The sequence below is a fragment of the Athene cunicularia genome (assembly GCF_003259725.1).
Source record: "Athene cunicularia isolate RWA chromosome 4 unlocalized genomic scaffold, athCun1 chr4_part3, whole genome shotgun sequence".
NCBI classification, from domain to species: Eukaryota; Metazoa; Chordata; class Aves; order Strigiformes; family Strigidae; genus Athene; species Athene cunicularia.
The window spans coordinates 8,078,052-8,103,451 of record NW_020799100.1 but is presented as its reverse complement, the minus strand read 5'-3'; the positions used below and the strand labels follow the sequence as shown (position 1 = coordinate 8,103,451).

Sequence of the window (25,400 nt, the reverse complement as noted above, 5' to 3'; positions counted from 1 at the left end):
ACATGTTTGTTCTTCAGCTGCAGGGAAAGGTTGAAATGGAAGATGGTGGTTTCTAAAGTTTGACTTGTAGGGATTAAGGTATTGCAATTTATTTTCATAAGCAAGACAGAAACCTACAACCAAACAAATATCTTCACCAAGTACTTCAAGTCTTATCCTGGAAAGCAAAAGCTTAAATTTCAGTGAGGGTGCCTACTGAGAGCAGGAGGGGCAACTTGCCTGTAGAGTAAGCTCAGGCCATGCCAGACCTTGCTTGAAGGAGGAACCTGACCGAGTAAATGTTTCTTGTGTATTGTGCAGGCACTGCTGAAAACTTGAGAAAAGCTCAAGTTAGAATTCTGTGTTCATCCTTGATCTTTGTGTAGCAAAAAACCCCTGCCACAGCTCTGTAGCTTTGTAAATCCATTTCTCTAGGAGATGGTAGATTGAATCTTGGCTTAATATTTGGTTTCCATATTAATGATCCCTGCTCCCTCGGGAGAAGATAAATGGGCCATGCAGCAAAGACTGTTGGAACATCTGAGGCAGATTCTGAAAAATGTTTCTGCCTCGTGCATAGCTCTGCAGGGTTTTTTTGCTACACGCTGTGGATCAATACCTAATTTGGCTTGTGCTTTGCCAAGAGCATCAGTGGAAAGCTAGGAACAGTGCTCCATCCTTTTTAATAAACTATTTTACATGAGAGAAACTCCATAATAAGAACAAACATCTGCCAGAAGTCTTACAGAAATATCTCAATCTGTTAAGAAACTCCAAATAAATGTTATTTTCCTTACCCTCCTCCTCACCCACAGCAATCTGGTTTACTTCTTATTTTTACTTTTTGTTTTGTTTTGATTTTTGTTAGGGTTTTTTTAATACTATCTATTACACACTGGTGGCTAGAAGTATGAGAGGAATTATTAGTCTAGAACTTGTGTTCAATTGTTTTTTCTTTTAATATAAAAACATTTACATAACTTGAACAATTTCTACTTTTTTAGCAAATGTAAGACCTGTGGTGTTCTGGGAAGATTGTACTAGCTATAGAAGGTAATCACAACTTCAGATTGCATTCTGCATAAGCTCCTATGTTACTGTAGTAAGTTATACAAGGATATATGCAGAGAAATTTGTGGAGGTGAGATTAAGGAAAGATTAAAAGAATTACAATAATGAACACATAATATAGTCCTCTCTTCAATCACGACAATACTGTTACAGAGATGGGGAAGTTGGAAAGCTGTTGTAGTAACACAAATGTAACTAAGATGCATAGATACAGGAGATGACTTTAGAAGAACTAATACAACTACAGCAGTGTCGTGAAGAGTTGTTTGTATTTTCCATGAACAGCAAGAATAGAAGAATGCCTAGGAATGTCAGAGAAGAAATTATTTAGAATTAATACCACTGTCAGCCAAGTTGTGGGCTCCCTTGAACCAATAATTGATTTAAATTGTCTCATTAGGAAACACCTTTGATAAGAAATGGCACCCAAAAAGGAGTAGGTAGTACTACTCTTCTCTTGCTGTTACTGAGCATGCTTACAAAACATTGGGTGTGAATATCAGAAATTTTCAGTAAGCTTCTAAACCTAGATTGGAGGATGTGAGTTGGTGGATTTTATTAGCAAATTGCGACAGTCCATAAGAGAGATGCCTGATTAAGAAGAGATTTCTACACAGGTCATGACTTAACATTTACCTGGATATTCTAGGGAGAGAGGAGTGTGAGGATCCACTGGGAGAATATGGCAGTGTTGGCATTAGTAAGGGTTTGACCTGTGCAGTCTGGCACAACAGTTTTTAGCTAAAACAATATACGAACACTGTAAATGCTCTTTTTCTGTGCAGTGAGGCTAAATGCTAGGACACACGTATCAAAGACAAGTATTTGAAAGCTGGAAAACTAGTGAAATGGGCAATGAATACAGTTACGCTTAATGATCCTGACTGAATCATAATCAGGACCTCATGCCTTACATCTTATTTAAATGTTGCCATTTTTTTGTCTTTTTTTTTTGTGTGTGGTTTCTTAATAAAACATAGCTATAGGAACTGAATCTGAAAATTTTAGTGCAAATGTATCTTTTTATCTGTCTTAAAGATGACTGTTGCATATAACTAATATTTACAGAGTAGGAAGAGTCACCAAAGCATTTATGAACATTATCTCCGATATACGACTTAAGTGCCAAACAAATCCCTGAGCCTGACGGGAGTTTTCTGCAGTGCACAAGGCTGAAACCAGGTCGCCTTGTGTCAGTGAGTGCCTGCCTCATGTAGTTTAGAAGGGAGTTGCTGAGGCTGTGTGTGTCTGTTCCCCTGAGCCCTGTGGTCCTTGAGCTCTTCTGAAAAGAGTGTCTTTGCCCTTTTGAAGAACTGAGTCTGCTTAACCTTAGAAACAAGGCCCAGAGAGAAGAGGTGTCTAGTGATCAGAGTGTATGTGGTTCAATTCCCTTTTCTCTTTCCAAGAGTGTTCATTACTCAGCTGTTGGTTATTGGTGTGCATGCACCATTTACCTTTTCTCATGGTTCTTTCACCTATAGAAAACAGTCAAAGTTACACTGGGCTAATGAGACCAGAAGAAAAGGAGCATGAGTTTGTTGCTTAGTGGGTAGGGTGGTTGCCTGGGAGTAGATTTAAAACATCTCAGGCTGAGGAAGCAGTCTAAGCTAGTGTGTTGTGTAGTAGGCAGTGTTCACTGCTAAGTTTTGAAAGCAGCTGTATCCACATGTCATGAGGAATCCGATACTCTGTGTGCCGATTACAGCAAGCCTTGCAAGGGATTTAGAGTTCCAGCTCCTGTTGACTGGAAACCGATCAATTGATGTCTGAACTGTGTACCTCAATGCTAGTTCCATTGAACTGAAAACCAGAAATGCTGAAACACATGACTCTGGAATGCTGGTGCCTTGGGAACTTTAAAGCCAAGAAGATCACTGTTAACAAAATGTATTCCATGTCAGGCAGCAACAGGGTAAAAGGCTTTTTTTAGCTTTAAGGGGAATTCACACACCCAAGATATCATTGTTCCAGGTCTTAAAATCTGTTTCTGCACTCTGATGACATTGATGAAACTTCTTTTTACTTCTGACATGCAAAATCAGATCCTTTGAACACTGCAATGTATTGGCCATGATGATTGTTCTTGGTGTATAAGAAAAATGAGATTGGCCAACACTGTTTCTAGAGAAGACTGCTGTTGTCCAGAACTGTGTGGACATATACAGCATCACCGATAGTTGACTGGAAAGCTCTTACTTTTGTCAAATGTGTCAGCCTATTTCCTAATTAGTTTTGCAAAATAAGTTGGATAAATTTGGATTATAGACTTTCTATGCTTATGTACAATTATAACTAGATAACAAATGAAATTTGGTTATTTTAAAGGCCAAATCTTCAGCTGTCTGTAAGGTGCGTGTGTTACAGACCATTTTCACTCTCCAGTCCAGTGGTTCACAATACAAATGGCCATTCGAGATTTAGTCATGCTTCTGTGTTAATTCAATTGCAACATTTTTTGTATAAAGGGGTCCAAAGCTGACAAGGAAAACTGTATTAAAACTCTAGGCTATTTCTTCTTTTTCCGCTTCTTGCTTCTCATCATTTTCAGGTGTCCCAGAGGCTGCTGTTTCATCAACACTAGGGTATTCATTTGTTGCATTGCTTGATGGAACTGTGGTCGCAGGAATGTTTTCTTCATTAGGTACCTGAACATAGTCTGCATTGGATTGTTTCTGGGCCATTTCTCTGCAGGAAGACAGGATGAGGATTGTGATTTCACATGTTGAAATCCCATCTACGCTAGAGTCTTTCAAAAGAATGAGTCTTTGCACTTTTGTTGTCTAAACAGTAACCCACATATTATTATGACTGTTCCACGAGCACCTGAAAAGGCTACAACATCACTGCTGCAAAGACAGAGTGAGTGACAGAGTGTTAGAGAGTAAGACTGATCTGCACCACTGGTTTAAGTGATCCCATTATAGTAAAATGGATTTTAGTATGTTTAAATACTAAGCCAGGAAAGGAGAATGGAAACAGTCCCAGCAAACTGTCTGAGAAGAGGTAGTAAAGCACTGCTTGGTGTGAGCTTTCTGAGAAATTCCATGGAGATCTGGTGTCCCATTCAAGTACATAAAAGATAGAGTGCAGTCAGAAAAGAGCTGAAAAGGCTGAAATCTAGAAAAATATTTTTAGTAACAGGTGTGAATTCCATTTATCTTATCAAAACAATAAGAAATCAACTCTTGATATTTAAGCACTTTCACATGTAAAAAATATCAGATGCTAGTGGACTAATTCCATGTAGTAAGATTTATTAGGATCTGAGCATTAAATTAGTTGTTAATGCTACATCAATTCAAAGCAGAAATAGGTGCATGAGTGACACACCACCTGTCTGGATTAGCAGAATTCCATCTCAGGAAGTCTTAAACCTGTGCTACAGGGAAGTGCCCAGGTAACATATTTTTTTCTGCCCTCAACTGCATGTATTCATTTAGCATTTAACATTATGGGGCTAAATACAGTCTGTATAGCATGTAAGATTATCCCTATTCTGAAGATTTGGCAATTTAAGGGAAAAATGATCAACCAAAGCACAGAAGGAAAGTAATTTCCAGAGCAGAATCAAAATGGACATTCAGGGCTCCATCCTGTTGCCTAAACTTTGTGCCTCGTGCCATTTGAGATACCTCAGAGTATCCCAAGCCTGTAATTTCAGATAGCAATGAACGAGCCCTGTGTTTAAATCCAGTAACATACAATCCCAGTAAATTTGCTGAGGCAACCCTTAGCTGCTATTCCTTTTTTTTACTTCCTCCACCTGCCATTAACAGTCACCATTAATGTAAATATTAAAAACTTCCCAACTTGCTACTTTTAGTTTGTGTTCTTTAAAAAACATTTACTTTACTATTTTAGATACTGCTAAATGGCAGCTGCCTGTAAACACAGGGAAGAGGGTAATGAGAACTTCTGTTACAAGAGCAACAGCTTAAAAGTCACAGAAAAGCAAATATTCTCACTCTGGAAGTTTTCTCAAAACCCGTATTGCTTACCCTTCAAACAATATTTAAAGTAATTACGTTTTACATCACTTCTGGATTATCAGCAGTGCTTTACAGAAATAATTATCTTATAACGAAGCAAACAAACTCTTACTGCATCTCATTACTTGATGACTTCTTATTCTTTGCCTTCTTGGTTAAGACCCAGACGATAATGGAAATTATGGCAGCTGCCAGAATTGCTCCAATTAATGCTCCAGCAACAATACCACTGTCTGAATCTGGAAAGAAAAAAAGATTACTTGACTTTTTAAGAATTATTATTATAGCAATATCCCATAGAAATTTAGTGGAGGAGCCTTTAGTAGAAAGAAGGTATTGGATTTGAAGAACTAAAAAACTCACTGACAGCTGTATTTCCAGGAGGGAGACCAGAGATTCTCTAGGAAAGAGAGAACTGTGTGTATGTGACCTTTGCTGCGTTGTTGGTTAGCTCCCTACCCCAACAAACCCTGTGTTTATGCCTGCCTAAGGGAGACATTAGGCTGTTGACGCTGGCAGTAGTTGAAAGCCTTTGCTCTTCAGTCCTCACAAACAAATTCTGAATTTCAGGTTGCCTTTATCTCTGTCTTGCAGCTGAGATGTAAAACGTATGCTCTGATTATTTGTTAGTCCCTAAAACCTTCTATTTCCACTTCAATACAGCTGCTAGTTCTTTTTATAGACCACTGAGTAATTGAGTGACCCATTTCAGGGGCATCTCTTGTGACTGGTTGTACAACATGCTTGACTCTTCTTAAATGTACTGGTCGTGAAAAATCTGCATGCAGATGTGGTTGACCACTGCTTGAGAACAGTCAGGATAAGGTTGATCACTGCTTAAGGGGAGTAAGGATAAGGTATTTTTCCATGACTGCAGTATTTTTAGCTAGTGGTCACATCTACAGTGCCCCAGTCCTTGTACTGCCACATTTCAGTGATGGTTGTAAGTTCTGGAGCGGGGAGACCTTAGTGAGCCTGTTAGCTGGAAGAAATTGCTCTGAACTCCATGTCTGTCGGCTCTTAGTAAAGGCTCTGCAGTCAGGGACAGGCTCAGCTCCTTCTCCCAGGGGGAAATGAAGCTGGAGAAGTTAAATAAGTTGTCTAGGCCAGTGTAAATTCTGGCATGCCTAGATGAAAACTCCAGAGGTCTTCAAAGCCCATTCTGTTCTTATTTCAAAAAAATCTATGCTGTAAAGTTGTTCCAGCTGTCATTGTCCTGCAAACTGTGCATATCATACATCCAATATGTGATTACTTTCATACATTAGACTTACGCTTTGCAGTTAGGTCGAGCTCACAGGTACTGTTCCCCAGGACGTTGCTGGCTATGCACCGGTAATACCCAGTTTCAAAGTTGGTGAGGTTGCCAATGTAAAGAATGCCAGTTTTTGGATCTGGGACAGAGAGCAGGTAGATTACAGTTTGTATACTGTAGAGGCAAATGGTTGTCTTTAGTTGGTAATACTGATAGCTATTAAGAGGTTAGAAACAAGGTCTCCAATTATTCATTCATTGGGGGGGGGGTGTGTTATATTCTTTAAATAAAAAACATTTACCTTCCTTGAAAATTACTACAGTGGATTCTACAGGAGAGTATTAGAACATGAGAAGTAGGCCCTTACTCTGCAGATCAGTCTGTCTGTCTGATGTTTTACACCCATGGATATACTACTGTCAGTGTAACTTCACAAATGAAAATGTAGCAAGTACTGAAGATTTTTGGGATGGACGTATTAGCACCTGAATGTCAAATTGGCTCAATTTATTCCAAGGGAAGGGAGATGAAAAGGCATAAACCTTTCTCCCATTTTAACAATTCAAAGTAATGGCATAGACAAGACTTTAACATGCCACACAATTTTTATTAAAACCGATAGAAAAAACATTCTGTGTTTGTGACAGCTATCAGTTGATTCAAATACGTGAAATTATGATTTTGTGACGTCAAAATAGGATAAGTTTTAACTATCCTTTGTGATACACAGTGTTTGAAATGGCCGGTACTATGGAATTCCAGGTCTTGGACATGGTATGGTAGTCCTGTAGTTACGTACCAAGTTGTTCAGTCACAGGCTTGAGGGTATTCTCATCTACTTTGTACCAGTGGTAGGTAGGGCGAGGCAATCCTTCTTCACATTTACATGAGAGGTAGATTAGATGGCCTTTTTCAGGTGTTCCTTCTATTTTGCAGAAGGGTTTTGACGGTTTGACTGTAAAATAACAATGAGGAGAACAGATACATGGTGAGTACATACCCAGGGCTGCAAGCATCCACCTCGAGTTCTGGTATGGCGCTGCTATAAGTAAAGAATTGAGCCCCACCTGCAGATTTCCATCTGAGAGCAGTCTTGTTTATGGATCTGACCAAAGGCTTTCCCAGAAAGATCTGAGTTAAATAAATGTGCATGGCATAGGATACATTTTTATTATCTTTTCTTCCATTTGCATACCAAATATTACTATGGAGGTGTTGAGATGAAGACTATCATTTACTTTAATTATAATGGGCCAATCACTATTCATTGTACACCATTCTGCCACATAGCAACATAATTTTCTTTAGGGACACAGCAGAAGCTTTTCTGTTGTGGAAGAAATTAATTAACTACAGTTCTGTTAAAAGATATATCTGTTTTGATAGCATCTCCTCACTTTGCACACAGGAGAAGATTCTGTCTTCACTTACACCTATTACTTTTCATTTCCTCCCTGTAGATATGCTGTTGTGGTTCTTTAGCGTACAATTGGTGGAACTATACCAGAAGTGAACACAGCCCAATTTTGAGTGCATAAATTAATAACCTTCTTCAGTTTTCATGTGAAAAGTATGATCTCTTACTCAACTGCTCCAAGGTTTGCTATTTGTTTGGTGAATTTTAGATGAGAATTAACAGTTGTACTTTAATTTTCAGGGATTGAGTTTACATATGTCGTTTTCTTATCCCTGGCAGATAGGCAAATGATGATGGAATCATGTTCTCACATGACTTTGGTTTGTCACTCTGACCAGGTATGAATTCTCAACATAAAAGCAATATTTAGATGAGGTTAGTACAAACGTTTATCTTATTAGGAAGTAAAATAGGTCATTCCACTGCTTGTCATCCTTTCTGACCTGCCTGTTCATGGCTGAGCTATTGCTTTCTTACATCCAAAATAGACTTTGTACTCCTTCCATTCAACACATACTAAGTTTCCAGAGTTTCTGGGGATGGGTGTCAAGCCAGAACCCTTGGGCTGTCCTGCTGCCTCTCCCTAGATTTCTGCAAGTCACCATGACCAACATTCGGTAAAATTAGTAAAATTTTGGTTTTTGCTGGGACTGGATGTAGTGGCTTCAGAGAAAAGTCACTCCCAGCTAAAAGAGCTTTTTATTTTATTCAACGTTAGTATCACTTTGTTGTCTAACATGAAAAATGTAGGGAAGTTGGGTAATTCTAGCTACCCACTTACCTGCTTACATTAGCTTTTTGAGAGCACAAAGTGAATCTGAAGGCCGCTGGTGGGAAAATGAGGTGTTTCTGTAGGAGGCAAGGGCAGCTGCGGAGCGGTTTCAGGCTGCTCTGTCTGGAAGCTAGAGGGCACCCCCGGCTCTGCCTGCCTCCAAAGCCCTTGGAAAAACCTGCGCCAGTGCATCAGTGAGCCCTTTCTCTGCATCACGGGCCTGGATTATCACAGTTCTGTTCTTCCCTCTGGTCCTACGCATTTTGAGCCGTGAATTCGGTGTTTCATAATAAGGGAAGAAAACAACAATCCAGCAATAGAGAGGCAAGACGCTTACCCAGCACACGGACAATCACAGATTTCTGGCTCTGTCCAACATCAGCCTCTGGGCTGAAAACTTCACAGGTGTAGGAACCAGTGTCTGAGGGCTGCATGTTGGAGATTGTTATTGATGCATTCCCTGGACCTGTTGCAGCTGTTATCCTGTTCTTAAACTCTCCATAAGAGTAAGACTGGCCTCCTGTATAATAATAGATCTGTGATAAAGAATCAATTGTTAGTTTAATAACAAGAGATGTTCATGTCTCTTTGTTTGGTACTTACAATTGAAATATAGTTCATTTCTGATTAAGCCAAGCAATGTCACCCCCTTTCTTTCCCCCTCCCCCGAGAAAGCTGAGATGACAACGTGGTACATTTGAATATATATTTCTAGTGGCTTGTAAAAGACAAGCTTTTCAGAAATGGGATTTTAAAATTATGCAAATAGACAGTAGCTAGTTCTTTGTAGATACTCCAGTCACAGACTGATGCATCTGTGAAAACAAAGGTGAGACCATTGACCATCGTATAACAATTCTGTGAAAAAATGCTGTCATGCACAATGAATAGTGGTACTAATTGAAGCACTGATAATTTGTGATATCATTAATAAGTGGCTCAGTAGAAGATGGTGACAAGAATGGACCTGTCATCGCAAAAAGTGGATGGCTGCAGAGCTTTTGAAATAGAGATGCTAGCAAACTGAGAACTGAAATGAATTTACAGGACACAGGTCTAAGCAAACAAGGTGCCTGATCTGTTGGCAATAAATATGGAAGCAATAAAAATGCAGTATGAGAACACCAGCAGAATCATCATGCATGCAGTCAGAGCAGCCATGCTTCTCCTTATTTGTGTAATCAGGGTCAGAGACAGTGTCATGGACTATCATGAACTATAAACTTTTTGTGTTTATATCGTAGGTGGAAGCCAAGAATACCTGTTGGCCTCAGTGCTTGGAGGGGCACCCATTTGGGATCAAGTTCCCCATTTACTAAACAGTAAAAAAGTTTTGCAGAATTATATAATAAGGATAAAGGTCTCTAAGGAATGCAACATTTCCTCCCAAATAAAAATTTCCTGTTTAACAGTGACTGATTTCACTGACTTCAGTTGTACTTAACAGCACTGTGGCAGTAGAATTGGCCTCATAAGCTTGTAAGCCCAAACCTGTTGGCTGTTGATGGAAAGGAGAAGTAGAATTGTGTTCAATGTGGAGCCTGGCTGGCAGTGTGAGGCTTGGGCCTTGAGTCTGTTTGGGAACTGCAGCATTTTATCTGGGCTGGGGTAAATATAATAGTTCTCAAGGAGTACATACTCTCTGCCCAGTCTAGCTCTGCTGTGAAGCCAAGATCTGAAAGAACAAAGGTAATGTGGAAATCTATGGAACGTTAATTATTTTTCTTAGTTGTTAATGATAGTGTTGTGTAAAAGTGATAGTATTTGGGATAGGCAGTATGTTCCCATGTCTACATGCATAAACTCCATTGTCCAGGCAAAGTGAACCGTTCCAGCATACTCAGTCAATTTTTAAACTGGTGACAGATAACCATATAGAATTACACAGATTTGGACCCAAAGAGATCTAACATCATTCCTACAGACAGTATTCCAGAATCAGCAATGTAAATGTATTTACTGAAGTTGGACTAACAGCATGTTTTTAATGGGAATAGCTGGAAAACAAGTGTAGGAAAAACCACAGACTCGTGAAATGCCATTCACACCTGACTAGTATCAGAATTTCCTCTTGGCCAAGATGCCCTGCCTTTAGGGATACTGCAGATCCCTAGGCAAGAAGTATAATTTGCTTTAATTTGCAGATCAACTGATTGCATTTTGAATTAAGAATATTTATTCTTAATTCTATTTATTCACCCAGATACAGTGTTGATTGAAGTCTTTAAGCAATGTTATCTGAAAGCCTTTATTAGCTTAAGGTAAGCTACACCCCAAAACTGCCAGAGCACAGTTGCTTTATGCAATGATAAGGCTTTGAAGTGAAGGTCGGAACCTAGACTGCAGAGCACCGGGAGGTCTGGTCCTGCAGCTTGGCCCCATCTCTAGTGCAATTTTGCCTGCTTTCCAAGCAGACTTTATCTTCCCCTGCCCCAGGATTGCAAACACCAGGTACAATTGATGCAGGGCTCTGAACTCCAAAGCTGCACCTCTACATAGCCAACATGTAGAAAACTGGCATTGCAGTGAGGAAGCACAAGAGGTGCAGTGTTTGCACAGCAGCAGACTAGGTTAGAAAGTCTGCTGAGCAGCTGGATACTCTCCAGTTTCCCTTGTTCGCATGCAGTGCCATCTGTTTTAAAACTGATTTTATGCTTTGCAAGTGCCTAGAAATGGACCTCTACTGCAAAACCAGAGTCTGGATGCACACCCTCATATTCACCAAGGAAGGAGATTATTCAAAATAAGGAGTTTGGTTTAAGCAAATTTCTCATCAAAAAACTGATCTACCTGTAATTACAAAAACACACTGACCACAGTTGTCTCATTCTACATTTATCCAGGTATGAGCAACAAGAGTGTTACCACTGTTCCTTGCAAGAGTCTGAAGTTTCAAAAACTGTAACTTCTAACTTCAGGCTCCTCTTAAACTGACATTCCTATATAGATCTCAGCAGTGATGGGCTGGATTTGCATCTCCTCTTGATCAATTGCATCCGTTTGAATGGGGTAGGGAAAGAGCTTCCGTCAGCTCTTCACACTAATGTGAAATTGAGTTGTACCATGGCTTAAATGAATGCGTGACATGCAGCAGCATGAGATGAGAGACAGGCCCATTAAATACTACTAAAAGGCCTGATTACTGAAAAGAGGGGCTAAATTCTACTCAGTCACTCAGAGCGATCTGGGATTTCTGTGAGAGTACACGGCAGCAGAAGCTGCCCACTGAATGCTAGCTTAGCTACAGCACATGTTCCTGGCACTACAGCAAATCTCAAATGTAGTTTGAGATCAACTGGCATCAGGCGATGCCAGTTAACATTATAGAGGGGCAAGCACTCCTCAGTATATATGATCTGAAGTCAGGGTGAATATTGTATCTAAGCCCTTATATAATACACTGAAAAATTAATCCCATGTGTTCTCTCTTTCTGCCTGCGTGCACGTAGAAAGTCTTTAGTGTACACTGTTAAATCTGAGGCAGGTGTCAACACAGCAAAGAATATATTTTTTCTCCATGTGTTTAAACACTGGGTTGGGTTTTTTTTTCAACTATGAACATAAAGGCAGTGGAACATCTCAGGGAAATGCATTTCTTTCCTCTGCAGGCTCCTGCGCGCTCTTTGTTTTTTTCTGCTCCTGTATGATGCTTATCTCCCGACTCTGGAGTTTATTGCCTGCAGGAAGATGGTAAACACCAAAAAGGCTGAGTAACGTTGTGATTAATTACTGAGTGTATATCTTCTCCCAGAGGTATGATTGGACTGTGTACACAGGAAATTTCATTTAAAAGGAACATGTTTCAGTTAATTGGATGTGAATTCATAGCCCATTTTAAACAATACACTCAAAATAGATATTTTAAGCCCTTTTCAAAGTGTTTTTATGCTGTCCTTGCAAAACTGGTGTTTGTGCCTTTCAAAAAGCTGAAATGAAAATCTGCAAAAATGTTTCTGTTCCATTTCAAAAGTAAAAAACTTGTTTTCTGTTCAAGATATAGAAGACTTTTATTTTTGTGCAACTGACAGCTAATGTTCCCTCCTACAGAAACTCATATAGTTGACATTTCTTTCCATTTTACCTAAAATGTCCCTAAAATGTCTGTATGAGAAAATTGTAAATTTAGTCAATGGTAGACTTTTCCTGGAAGCCTTTTTAATTTGGTGTGATAAATATATTTAAACTGCAACATCTTAAATGTAAAAAAATATGAAAGAAATCTGCTGTGCTTCTCTTGAAAAAAAGTAAGTTTTTCATGTCCTCAAGCAAACCATGAGCAGCTCTAGTGAAGTCGATGATTTACCAGTGTTATAACAGTAATGAAGATGCAGTTCTGGTTGCTTCTCCTTACCACCTAGTCTGCTCATGCAAGTTTTTATATAATGGTGCCTTTTCACATTTCATGGGAGCAGCTGCCTCGGATGACTAATCAAACAACTGATGGAAAAAAGAGCAGAGATCATCATTCCAAAAAATGCTGTCCCTGATAACTCCACAGTATGAAACACCAGTTTCTGCAAAACAGTTAAACGTCTCCCTGACCTTAGACAGGATTTCAGTTTAGTTGGTTATTCAACTTGTGGGCCAGGCAGTGCCTAAAGCCGCTAATGTCAGCAGCCATCCTTCTCAGCTTTCTGAGGCAGTGGTATAGTTACTTTGCATTTCCACAGTTACAGTTTCTGCTGCAACCAAGAAAAGAGTTTGGGCTCATAGACTTCCAAGGCAGTTGAGTCGATTATCCATGTACCTGTTTGTGGGAGCTGGCTTACAAACAGCACAGGGAATTGGGAATGATCATACTTATTTGGAAGAAAATCTTGGTAATCTCAGTGCACTCCAGTTGTTGTGCCCAATTCTGAAGGATCTGGTACATGAAATCACATGTCCTTTTCCTTTAGCTGACTTGTGGGAAGCCTGCCTCCTCTTCTAGTGTGATGGTGAGGAAAGTATTTGCCTGCAGAGGAAGCACTTGGCAAAGCTGATGCTGAGCTGAGGATTTTCAAAGGCTGCCAGGTGTTTGGCAGAGAGTGAGGAACCCACCTACAGGTTTCCTTTATACATCTTATATAGAAAGATCTTCTTCCTTAGGGGGTGGAGGTTGTGTGTGAAAAAGCAGGCAGTAAATTAGAAGAAACATGCCTCTATCTGCTTCATTTCTTCTTGGGGCAGGACAAATACAAATGTCTTTCAAATGTCTTTGGATGGACTAATTCATAATTTCCAGGTCGATATTCCTCCCACCCTCCATCTCCTGGTGTCATTGCATCACATTGCTGTACCTGCCTAGTACATCTCGATATCAAAATTGTAAGATGAGATGCTCTTGAAGATGTGTTACAAAATATCTCTCAATCTCCACAGTAGTCTTAATTTCCTGGCTGGGGGGCAGTTTCAGGATATGACTTCCTTTCCAGTGCCTGTCTTCCCTCCCCCAGCCCCTTCTCACTTTCCCCCACCAGCAGATGCAAAGCTCTAGCATCCTGTTCGATGACGTTTCTCAAGGCTGATGTACTCAGCATCTGACTCACAGTCTTTGCCTGGAGAGCTGTAAAGCCCAGGCGTTCACAGGACCCTGTCATTGGGTTGTTTTATCATTTTCTGTTTGACATTTTCTCAAGCTACTAGAAAAGGAACAATTAAAGTCTCTTTCTCACCGATAAATATGAAGGAGGACATTAACAACTTCACTGGTTTGAGATCATGATCTCTTTTTGAATTCCGAGTACAGACAGAATTTATAAAATAACAACAAAGGAAAAAAATGTTCATCACTCCCTTAAGCATCTTAACATCTAATTAGAGAACAAATGCTGCACACTGTAAGTGTTAATTAAAGCCCAAGGCTCAAATTCTGAACTGGGTGAGATAAGAAAACAAATGCTCACATGTGCTTTGGTTTCTTTGACGTGTGTCATGTGACTGAGTCTGGCCCCAAATGCCTTTTTTCATTCACAGCTTCTTTTCACACATTTTTGTCAAAACTCTGATCTGCCAGGCTGTAGTAGGGATATTATGTCCTGCATTAGTGGGATTTTTGCATGAGTAATTGAGGATGTTCATAATGACTAGAAGTCTTGTCACAATTGCACATTGGTAGAATAAGAAAGGGATGGAGTCAGAAGCCTTTAGAGGATTAATCATTCAGCAGCTTTAGCTGGTGCAAAATACTTTTGAGGAGCAGCTCTTTCATGTTCTCACAGTATCATTCTTGTGGCTGAACTATTAGTGAATAATTCCTACAGTGCATCAAGCACAAGCATGTTTTCTCAATGCATTTGGTGTAACTGCTCTTCAGCAGTTATTATTAGACCTCAGTTTACATGGGGTTGTACCCTGTACTTCATGGTGAGAAAGGAATCCCACTGTAGTCAGAGTCTGGAATGGCTTATGGCTGGGATGTTGAGCTGACAGCTGAGAGGAAATCAGTTCAGCAAGCAGCTTAGTGGCCCTCTATCCATCACATCTCAAAATGTTGTTACGTTCTAGAAATCCAGAAAGATTTTTTTTTTTTTTCACCATGTAAATATATAGCCCCAAATTTGGGCTATCCAGACTTGCTCACATTCAGCCCCAGATGCTCCTGGTATGTGGATGTGCCCTTCAGATACCCGAAATATTCCTGAAGGTGCTAGTTCAGCCACCTAGAACAGCTGTGGGAAAAAAACAACAGCTACATCCAAAATAATTTTGATAGAGGAAAATGCAATAAAAAACAGGGTGAGTTAAAAATTCTGGATGGTGCACCTGATTCAGCTTATCTCAGCCATGTGCTGGTTTTAAGATTTTCATCCAGAATATGATTACAGGTCTCACAGCAGCATAAATCTAGTAGAAGCTATTTAGCTCTTTTTTTCCCTTAAGATTGTGGGGATTTTTTTCTTACCTTGTGTCTCCAGCTACATCTTCCCCGCGCATCTGTCACATACACCATCTTTTGACAATGACTGACTGACTTTTCATCCATACTCAGAATACCGTGACACGGGGAATGCTGTATTTGGGTAAAAATGTGCTGATCTGAGAGTTAAATGAGACTTTAAATGTTCCCCCAAAATCAAAGAGCCTCTTCTCCACACAGCTCCCCATCAGTACTGTCAGTGCTGTTCACAAGGGCAGGGTGCCTTGTGTTCAGCGGATTTTGCAGAAGCAGCCTCAAGCCTTTGTCAACAGTGAGATGCAGTACAATTTTATAAATTTTACCTAAAATAAGGCAAACTAAAATTGAAGTCTAATGTATGCTCCAAACACACCGGTTACAACTTGATCATTTTCTACTTGTCTTTACTTTCCTGTGTGTTCTCACTATTGTTTGCTTTGGTATGTCAGTTAGTTTATCTTCTCTCTGCAGACTGTCACCCCAGTGCCAGAGATTACCACGAGCAGTCCACAGTAATCCCAGTGACATCCAGCGAGTCACTCAGACCACAGTGACATGACAACAGGGTCTGTTCCTCTGCATTGGAGATGTTGCCTCCGCTTTCCATGAAGCTATTCCTTTTAAGTGCCTGCTCTGTCATCTAAGTGATAAATAAGACATGATTTTTAAAAATCACCCCCAGGCAAAAAGAAATGCTCATGTATCAGAGAGGCCCTTTCCAGGAAGTTTTCCTGTACTGCTTCAGGAGGTGCTTTGCACAGGCTGATCTTCGCTCCTGGGCTGGAATGCACAGCTCTGCTTGCAGGCCAGTGTCCTTTGCAGCACATGGTATCACTTGTCTGCGGCTGGAAAGTGTGTGCTGGGGTCTCAGGAACTACTCATACTACATGGGGAAGAATTTGTGCTTTCAGTGGTTTTTATGGGAACCCCACACAGGCTGGCCCCTGGGTCTCACGTGGTAGCCCAGTGCCCATGCCTGTGCCTTGCTTTGTGCTGGGCACCAGAGTTGTGCTGGCCTTGGGACTGCTGGGAATCTGGATGCGGGGTTTCAGGGTGAAAGGAGCGGGCATGGTTGAGCTCAGATCACTCCTCTTGCATCTCTTGCTTGCCTTGGGCTCCGCCACCCTGTCCCCTGTTCCTGAACAACGTGACAACACAAGCCTGCTCACTCCTGTGAAGATTTTTGCAAAATGGCTTCTCAGGCCTGCAAGGCTGGGTATAACGACATGACTAGACTTCTCGTAAGGGAGCAGTGCCATCTTCCTCTTCGGTATGGTCTGCAGTAAGTGAAACCCTCCTTGCCCCTATCCACTAAGTGATACTTCCTCAGTAGTACAGATATGAGAAAAATACAGGGCTCTGGCTGGGTGAAAGCCAATATATAAAATAAATGGAAGATATTCTTGCTGTTCCATGCTGCTAACACTCTTTCCCTCCCAATTGCTCATCAGTAGTTTTACCACAGCAGTGTCAGTGTCACTGTCTGTGAATATTTAAAGCTTGCTTTTTTTAGAGAACGTCTTCATGAGAAGTCTATCAATAATTCAGTTTCTCTTACAAGTAACAGTCATTCATGACCTTTACTCATCTACTGCATTGAAAATTTCAGTCAAGTATTCCACCCTGGCAATATCTTAGGCAGCGACGCAGCGTCTCTGATAATTTCACTTACTTTAACTGTGGGTGGCCTGGGCTGGAGGCTCAAGGTGTGGCCCTGGTTAGGTTCAGGAGCTGTATTTAGCTTTGCAAGGCTGTAGCCTCGCCTGTGCAGAGTCAACAGCAGACTTCGATTTTTCAAACATTTACTTAGGTGCTTTACACCAAGACCAGCCGAGTGACTCAGAGCATGAAATGAAGCACAGAGGAGCTGAGACTTTACCTTATGAATCAGGCCAGGCTGTGATGGACTCTGTTACCCTGGGTGAGCTGAATAAGTAGTGTTTGCTTCAGTTTGTCCGTATTTAAAATAGAGATAATTCCGTATTGGAAAGTTCTCAAGATCCTTGGCTCTGAGTTATTATTTAAAAATTAAATCTACCATTAAAAAGACGTGTTGTTAAGGGGTAAATAGCAAGAAGAAAAAGTTAAAAATACATATGGCATGCTATTTTCCATGAGTTGATATTTATGTTATTGAGTTCAAATGAGGGGAATTATTTCCACTGGAGAAGCTTCTCAGGAAAAAAGCAAAGTTAGGCTCCAATTAGTAAAAAGATCTATATTTGCACACTATATAGAGCAGCACTGTCTTCAAAACAGCGCTGCAAACACCTGCCATTCTGCTCTTTGCTGCTTCCCTTTTCATCACGCTGTCTGTGAACAGCCTGTTTGTGGTATTTCATCCTCTCTGGTGTAACTGCCATGACTTTTAACTTTCAAGCACCTGCGCCAGCATCGTGTAAGGTGGGCAATGAGGAACAGGATATGCAAACACTAGAAAAAAACAGCAAAAGACACCAGCCAGCTTCACAAAGCCAATGCTGGGAGGCAGTTCTGCATCAGCTCTGCAAAAGAGTGAACACTGCCTCACCCTGAGGTAGGGTAAAATCTGATGCTGAATACTCTGGGGCAATAAATTAGCACTGGCACAAATCCTGATCCTGATCTTACTGATTTCACTACAGACAGGACCGTACCTGAGCTTATGTATCTCAAAATGCTGCAAAATCTGTAACCTAAGTGACAGTGTAAAATACTGACATTCTTATTAAAAAGAGTACCTATGGCCTCTGTGCTTATTATATATCATGTCCTAAAATCTAGTAATTGAAAGCTCACATTCATTAATGCTTCAAGCCAAAAGCATCTTAATGACATAAATTTGCTTTAATTATTTCTAATGTTCTACCGTTTGTCCTATTATTTGCTGCCAGTGTAGAGAGAAAGGGACATATTCTCTCTTATGTAAATAAACACTATTAGAATCAAGATTTTTTTCCCCCACAGTTGTTATGGAGAACATACCCCCCACTTATTATTGCGAATATACCAGCCATGTGAGTAACAGGGCCATCAAGACAGCTTACTAAGATGCCAAGAGTATTTACAATTGTAGCAGGTGGGATAAGATGTATTTTCTGCAATTCTTTTGACAAAATGTAAGTCTCCTGTCTTCAAAATACTTGGCAGAAATTTTCAACTTTAAAGAATGGAATTTGAAAACGTTATCCATTCAATTGCTGAAAAAAAAAAAGGGCAAATATTGAGTGGAGCCAGAATTTTAAACAAACTTTTTCAGGGAAAATATATGCCACTTATAAAGATGTGTTTGTTTGTTAGTTTATTACTGATATTTTAGGAGAATCTAAATATCTCATAAAATTAAATAATTTTATCCCACTTAAAATGCAAGCTCCTGTTCTGGTATTCAGTAAGGTATGGTGCCAGTCTGTTCAATTCAGTTTGGTTTTGTCATTTTACCAGCATATTAAATATATATTTGACTTGCATTTTAGTATTCTTTAATCTAAACAATGAAAGCCAAAGCTGGCAATGTCCTCCATTGCCATGCATATATCTCCTACTTGGAACAAAATGTGAAACTTAACTTCAGTTACGTGCCAAGCAACCAGGGCAAAGCCAGGTTTGTAGAAAGAGAGATTATTTTTTGCTTAAACTTGTAGGAGAAAAGCATGCATGCTTTCAGTCACTCAGTCATTTCTGAAACTCAGAAAAGTCACCAGACTGAAGCAGAAATAGCAACCTCATATTGCTGTGGGTTCAGAGAGAGGTTGAAAATCCAATTTCATGTTCAGCTATGTTGTGTAATTTCTTAAACCGTATTTTCCACTAGCAGTCTCAGTCCTTTCTTCCCAGTGTTTGTATTAACACAAGTAATTTTATTGTGAAAAGGTCCAACATGGGAAGGAGTTGCCATGTTGTGGTAAAGGATACAGCGTCGAGTAATGCAGGACTGAATGGGGTGCTAAAAGCATTTTAAAAAGAGTAGTGCCCCAGTCCTGCAGGTCATCACACACATGCGCCCACCAGGCACACTAGCAGACTCAGAGGAGTGGGGGGTGTCCTCCGAGCCCCCCTGAGCGGGCAAGCCAAGGATATCTGGCACTGCAGAGAAAGGAAATTCTACCTCGGTGTTCAAGGAGAACGGGATTAGTCACTAAACCATGGCCTTTCCAGATTGAACCGACTTTATTTAATGAAAATGCAAATCATCCATTACAAATGCATGTGTGTTGCGGTGTAAAAGTGAATTTACCATGAAATTAGTTTCAGAGTGGGAGAAAACCAGATGCAATTTTTCCCAGTAGTGTTTCTGACAGCCTTTATAGGCACAGCTTTCCCATTGCCTGCAGTGGGAGCTGCAGAAGCCAGGAGTGTGTGCGCAAGGGAATTGATCCATAAGGTTTTCCTGACATTTGGTAGCCTCACATCAGTTAGTTCTTGAGCACATTCTGAACCACTCACAGTACTTTATGTTTATAATTCTCAGGGGGTATTTTCTCATCACTGGTCACAGTTTACAAATGGTTTTTCCCTCCTGGATATCTTGAAATCCTGTCTGATTCTCCCTCTAAAATACTTGCAGCTATCTGTTTATTTCTCTTGGTTGTGACCAGAAAATGTATTGTATTTATTGTCTTGCAATATGGAAAATTTGATGCAAGTAGAACAGAAAGACTCTAACCAAATCTGGAGATGGGCTTGATCCTGTCTCAGTGATGTACTTCCCACCTGAACAAGTTATTAAAATTTATTATGTAACATACTGAATCAAAATTGTAATATATTGTACTACATACAACTTACTTAGGAAACCTGCAGCTACCACCCCTTCATGAATAATTCTTCATTTAATAAAACAGTTTTGACTTGAAAAAAGCAAATTATGAGTAACAGCTATTCATACAATTAGTCAGGCAAGGTGTCGCTCTGGCATTCAGCTCCAGTCAGAATCTGGGATGGGCCTCGTGTTTGTACTTAGCACTGATACAGTCTTCATCCATGGCCAAGATAAACACAGCAGGAGGCTGAGCAGTTCTGTCTTATATTAAACTGCTATTTCTTACGTACTGGCTATGGCCATTCAATGCTAAATATGTTATATCCTGCAAATTAAAGACAGTCTAATTCTGCTATAATTGATAAACCAAATATAACTCTATCAGCAGTGGAAAACCTCCTAACTTAATATTATTAGGAAATTGGTGAACGTGACCATTAGTGTGGACTGTGACGCTCTTCTAGTCAAATCTCTTTACATCAACTCTCAGGTCTAGCACTGGGCAGGAGGATGGAACTTTTAGAAGAAAAATGTTAGCAACAGGATGAAAAGAATGGGAGACAAAAGGGACTGATTGTCTAACAGGGAAAACCTGACACCGGGGAATGAAAAAAAACCCAGTCATCTTCAAGGATGCAGTAGCACTTCTAAGCAGTATTTCTTCATACAAAAGAAGGTGCTGCTGATTGCTCAGCGCCTGTCAGAACTGAGCTGATGGGAACCCATACCCTGCATGTTATGCTCAGAGTGAGATTCATGGATTCATTTCCCCACCAAAAATGAAGATTAAATGATAGATCTTGAATTCTGGGCAGGAGTGGGAGTACATATAGGAAGTTACACATCCCATCCCTGACCCCCTCCAGGCAGACCAGGCTGCTCTGCAAGGTCTTTACAGCCCCAGAGGCTCGGGCAGTGGTTCCAGCACGTGGCTGTCTAGTACTTTGTGTCCTTCACAGGCCCGATGCTGCCTCTGTGCTGATGCTCCAGCCTACTGCGAGGTCTCGTTATACCCCGGGGGGAGAGACTCTGTCTCTGCTGCCTCTCGGGGTCTCAGGAAGGGCAGAGAACATTTGCCTTTGATCTGTAATTGTTCTACTACCACAATGACACCCTTGGGATGCCATCAAATACCAACGCAAGTTTGCTGTGGCAGATTTCCTGCTATGACAAATTTCTACAGTCCTGCCAAAATACCCGCAGCTTGCTTTGTGCAGACAGCCTCTTGTTGTGCACCACCCCTCTTACTGAGCCGCCTCACAGCAGCGCTAGCGGCTGAGTCAAGGAGCTCTCACTTGACCCTTAAATGAGGGACACATTGTCATAGGCAAGGGCGTCTCACCAGGAAAGCAGCCTTCACAATGGCAGGAAATATCTGCCAGACAAGAGAAAAGGGAGCTGATCCAGAGGCTGGAGTGCTTGTGTGATTTTTGGACACCTGGTCTTTGCTCTGCTTCACCCTTCCTGTGTGACTTGGAGCAAGCTGTATGAGCATCTGAATCCCTTTCGTACCTTCTCATAAGTTTCTAAAGGAGCTCAGGCATGGCAGCAAGAACTAGGAGCCTAGATAACCTTGCTCATCTGCTCCTAAAATTCATTGCACCTCAGTCCCTTGTCTTTAGGGTGGGAACACCAACATTACCTGCCTCCCTGGTCTGTAGTGAGGAGAACACTATGAAACATAGCAAGATTCTTTGATGGCTTAAGGATATCTTAGATATAACTTCATATTAATAATAAATAAGTATCTTACGGTAAGCAGTTGTCTCTCTCTGGCACTGTAAAAGCTCCACTGAATAAAGAAATTTCCCAGCAGTCCAGAACTCGTGTATGTACAGAGGAGGGTTGCGTTTCCACCTGTGGTGACATTCACTGTCTTCTCGGGGATGGTCACCACAACACCGCCGACATGGCCTGTGGGCAGCAAGTGTGGTGAGGAGAGATCAGCCAGGGCCGACCCTGGGAGCCGTGCAGGAGTGCCTTGCTCTCTGCATTATCCATTAAACCCGTAGGACATGTCTAGTCGTTCTCCTTTTCCATACACTTTCCCTTGGGCTTTTAGTGATAACAAGCTGGGAGTGGGTAAAAGCTAACAGGAGAATAAATCCCCCAGAATACCTATGCCCTTAAAACAAATAATATTCTGAAATGGCAGAGTTCCTAAAAACGTACTTGTTCTCACTTGCAGAGTCTTAGCTTCTAAGAACCTTTCTTCTGCACTCTCAGTGCTCCCCTGCACCTTACACTCTCCTTCACAGCTGTCTCTAGCCCTCTCTTATTTTCTTTTGCAGTTATTCCGTTAGATGTCTTATCTCCTTTACAGTGGAACACCATCTCCTACAGTGTTGTCTCTTCTTACATTTTTATGTTCTGACTTGGACTCAGTGGCAGTGTTGGGTTCCCCCAGGCTGGAGCCCAGCAGCCTTTCTCTTGCTTTTCTTTCCTGATTACTTAGCTTTTGTTTAGGTTTCTTAGCGCTTACACGCAGAAGCTGTTCTTTTCCAATGCTTTTACATTAGAAATGTCAAATGAAGCTTTTATTATGTGGCTTGTGAAAAATTCTTTGATAATTTGATCAACCTTTTCTGTTGTGCAAAAAAGCGGAAAGGGAGAAAACAACTTGTGAACCCTTTCCCCATGATGTTCTGATCAGTCTCGGCTACACAGCCATATTGATGAAAAGAATTGAGCACCGTCTTACAGTATTTATCTGTTTCTGTCCTCCATATAAGTTACTAGTAGTGGAGACATATGGCAATAAAGCTGTCAGAAAAATAAGTCTGAATTTCATGGTTTTGCTAGATCACTGAGTCCAGTTTTAAAGCTACTATCTAAAGATTCTGAAAGAGAATATACTTCTTTTGAATGTGATGGAAAACATAAGTCTTTCAGAGCTTTCTATGCAAAACAAGCAAGGTGATAGCTTTATGTTTTACTAACAATAATTTTCATTTGGGCTAATTGAACGTATGCATGATAGAGGCAAAACATACAAAATATTCTTCTCAATGGAATATCTGTGTATCTCATGTTCAGGTGCTGCTTTTGAGAGTTTAAGCAGAACCTCCAGTAATACCAAAAGAGTATTTTGCACAAATTATCAGGCCTATGAGATAAAACATTGTTTAAAAAAAGAAATATAATCTATTTTGACATTTTTAACCATGTAAATATTGCAGGCTCATCAGTTGCTACAATATGCAAACCTATCTGAACCTCTTTGAGGTCTGTTTTCCTTGTTTGATGGCTTCAATAGTAAAAGCTCACTGCAAGGAAGAAGGGAATAATCTATGTGGTGGTGGTGGCTAGGATGAGACCTAGTGGGTTTAAACTGCAGCAAGTGTTAAATTATATAGGAAGACAATCTCACAGGAATGGCTGGAGACTGACCTAAATGTGTCAAACGTGCCTTGGGGAAAAAGGGGATCCCCATGCTGGCTGCAAGTCCTGCTTGTCCCATGAGTAGCTTAATCCTTACTGAGATCTAATATATAAAAGCCATGTAATATTATTTTAGCTATCTTAGTTCACTGTTCTTGGCTTTAAGAAATAGAGTTGGCCAGAGGATGATAGTTTCTTGCCACAATAATACTTCCAGGTTTACATGTATTTATTTTCCACTCTTTGCAGGATTAAATTGACAGTCTTTCAACACAATGTCATTCTACAGAAAACATCGATTTTTCCCGTCATCTGCTTCACATACTTCCTTTATCATTCTCTGGTTTTGGAGTCAGGAGTGCCACAGAGCCTGGCTGTTACAAGCTTTTCCAGAAGAAATTAATTTTAGCATAAATGACTCCACAAAGCATTCTAGTTTCCATGAAGTTGTATATTTTGAAGAAATACATTAGCTGAAATAGGCTTCACTCTAGTAAAATATAAAACCAAAACCCATCAAACTTCCATTGTCCAGCGAGGCTATCACTAATTGTAAGGTGAAGTTTCTGTCTGAAAATGGAGTGAACTGGACCCTCAGAGCCTGTTCCCTTATCACAGAAGTTAATGGGACTTTTGCTTTGCACTTAGCTCACTGTTTATGGTTTCAAACTCATAATCCCATTTCATACATGTAGGCCTTTTGGTTTCAATGAAAAAAAGTGCATGTGTGAAAAAAGTGACTCAGTGAAAAAAGCTAGTGTGAACAGGACCATAACTTGTTAAAAGTAGTTGATCCATATCTTTTACTCATCAGTATTATGCTAAGACAGCTTCCTTTCTACAGAGAAAGTCATTGCAGTTAATTGGGAATTACCCACTCTCACTGAAGTCCCATGCAGTTTTTAATGCTCATGAAGTAAATCCAAGTCTGTTAATCTTTTCCTAGCCACTACAGAAACCCCCAGTCAGTGGCACCCATCAGTATGGACACACTGCTAGTCCAGAAATTTAAAATTAGAGGACATTGTTTTGAAAAGTATTGGTATTAACACTGAATTACTTTTCATTTCTAAGGCAAGAATTTGTGGGGTTTATGTGTGTGCATGAGAGATAACGTTGAAACACCAAGAGCAACTATTTAAAATCTTTATCTGGCGTCCAAACCAGATAATTCCACCTTGAGAAGAAAATGTGAAAACTAACTTCCATTTTCTTTAGTGGATACAGAGGTTGTTCATCTCCGTGGAGCATTAGACTTAAAATGTCTGCATCTGTATATATTAAAAATAAAGCTTAGCACAATGCAATGTCCTTGAAACATGAATAATAGATACTCTTTAATATACCATATAATTCCTAGACTCCACAAAGTATTACATCCTCACTTAGCTTCAGGGAAATCCAGAGGATTATTTGAATGCTTAAATTTAAGCATCACCGAAAATTTTTTGGTGAGGATGGGACTGAGGCAGCATTTCCCAGGACTATTATCATGGGGAGCAAAAAGTGAATGTGAGAAAAACTAAACTGGAAAGGCTTGAAAGACTCTAATACTCTATGTGAGAGCTCTTTGCCTTTTCCTGGCTTTAGAGCAAAGCATTAATTTACCGAAGCTAATATTCTTTTCCTGAACAAAAAACTCTTACCAGTCGTTGGTCAGCTTGTTGATTTCCGAAAAATGGCATAACATTATACCCATGAATTTCATTCCATCCCAAAATAAATCTTGAATGTTCTCCTAATTTGCTAGTCAGGTTCACCTGCTCTCTTATTTCAGCAAGTTCCTTAATTCCAGTTCTATTTCAATCAGTTTGTTATTCTTACCTGTAAGGATGGCTAGAACAGGAAGTATCTTGAGCATCATTGCAAACACCTTCTTGACGGTGGGAGAGAAAAGAGACCACATGCTGCTTCTGAC

The 25,400-nt window shown here is 40.3% G+C and overlaps 1 protein-coding gene across 1 annotated transcript; it reads right to left on the bottom strand.

Annotated features, from left to right (window-relative positions):
* VSIG1 (V-set and immunoglobulin domain containing 1) lies at positions 1 to 25,400 on the bottom strand. The gene is made up of 7 exons (XM_026848333.1): positions 25,307 to 25,400; positions 21,855 to 22,015; positions 8,821 to 9,019; positions 7,094 to 7,249; positions 6,314 to 6,433; positions 5,152 to 5,278; positions 1 to 3,735 (listed from the first exon to the last, which is right to left on the bottom strand). The coding sequence occupies exons 1-7, from the start codon at positions 25,386 to 25,388 to the stop codon at positions 3,552 to 3,554; spliced, it is 1,029 nt and encodes a 342-aa protein (XP_026704134.1). The 5' UTR covers positions 25,389 to 25,400; the 3' UTR covers positions 1 to 3,551.

Bases quoted from the DNA above. Each gene is read 5' to 3' on its own strand.
- VSIG1 (XM_026848333.1), bottom strand. From the start codon at position 25,388: ATGTGGTCTCTTTTCTCTCCCACCGTCAAGAAGGTGTTTGCAATGATG. The intron at 22,016-25,306 runs GTAAGAATAACA...TGCTGCCCACAG, and splicing joins TGTTCTAGCCATCCTTACAG to GCCATGTCGGCGGTGTTGTG. The intron at 9,020-21,854 runs GTAAGATACTTA...TCTTTATCACAG, and splicing joins GAGAGAGACAACTGCTTACC to ATCTATTATTATACAGGAGG.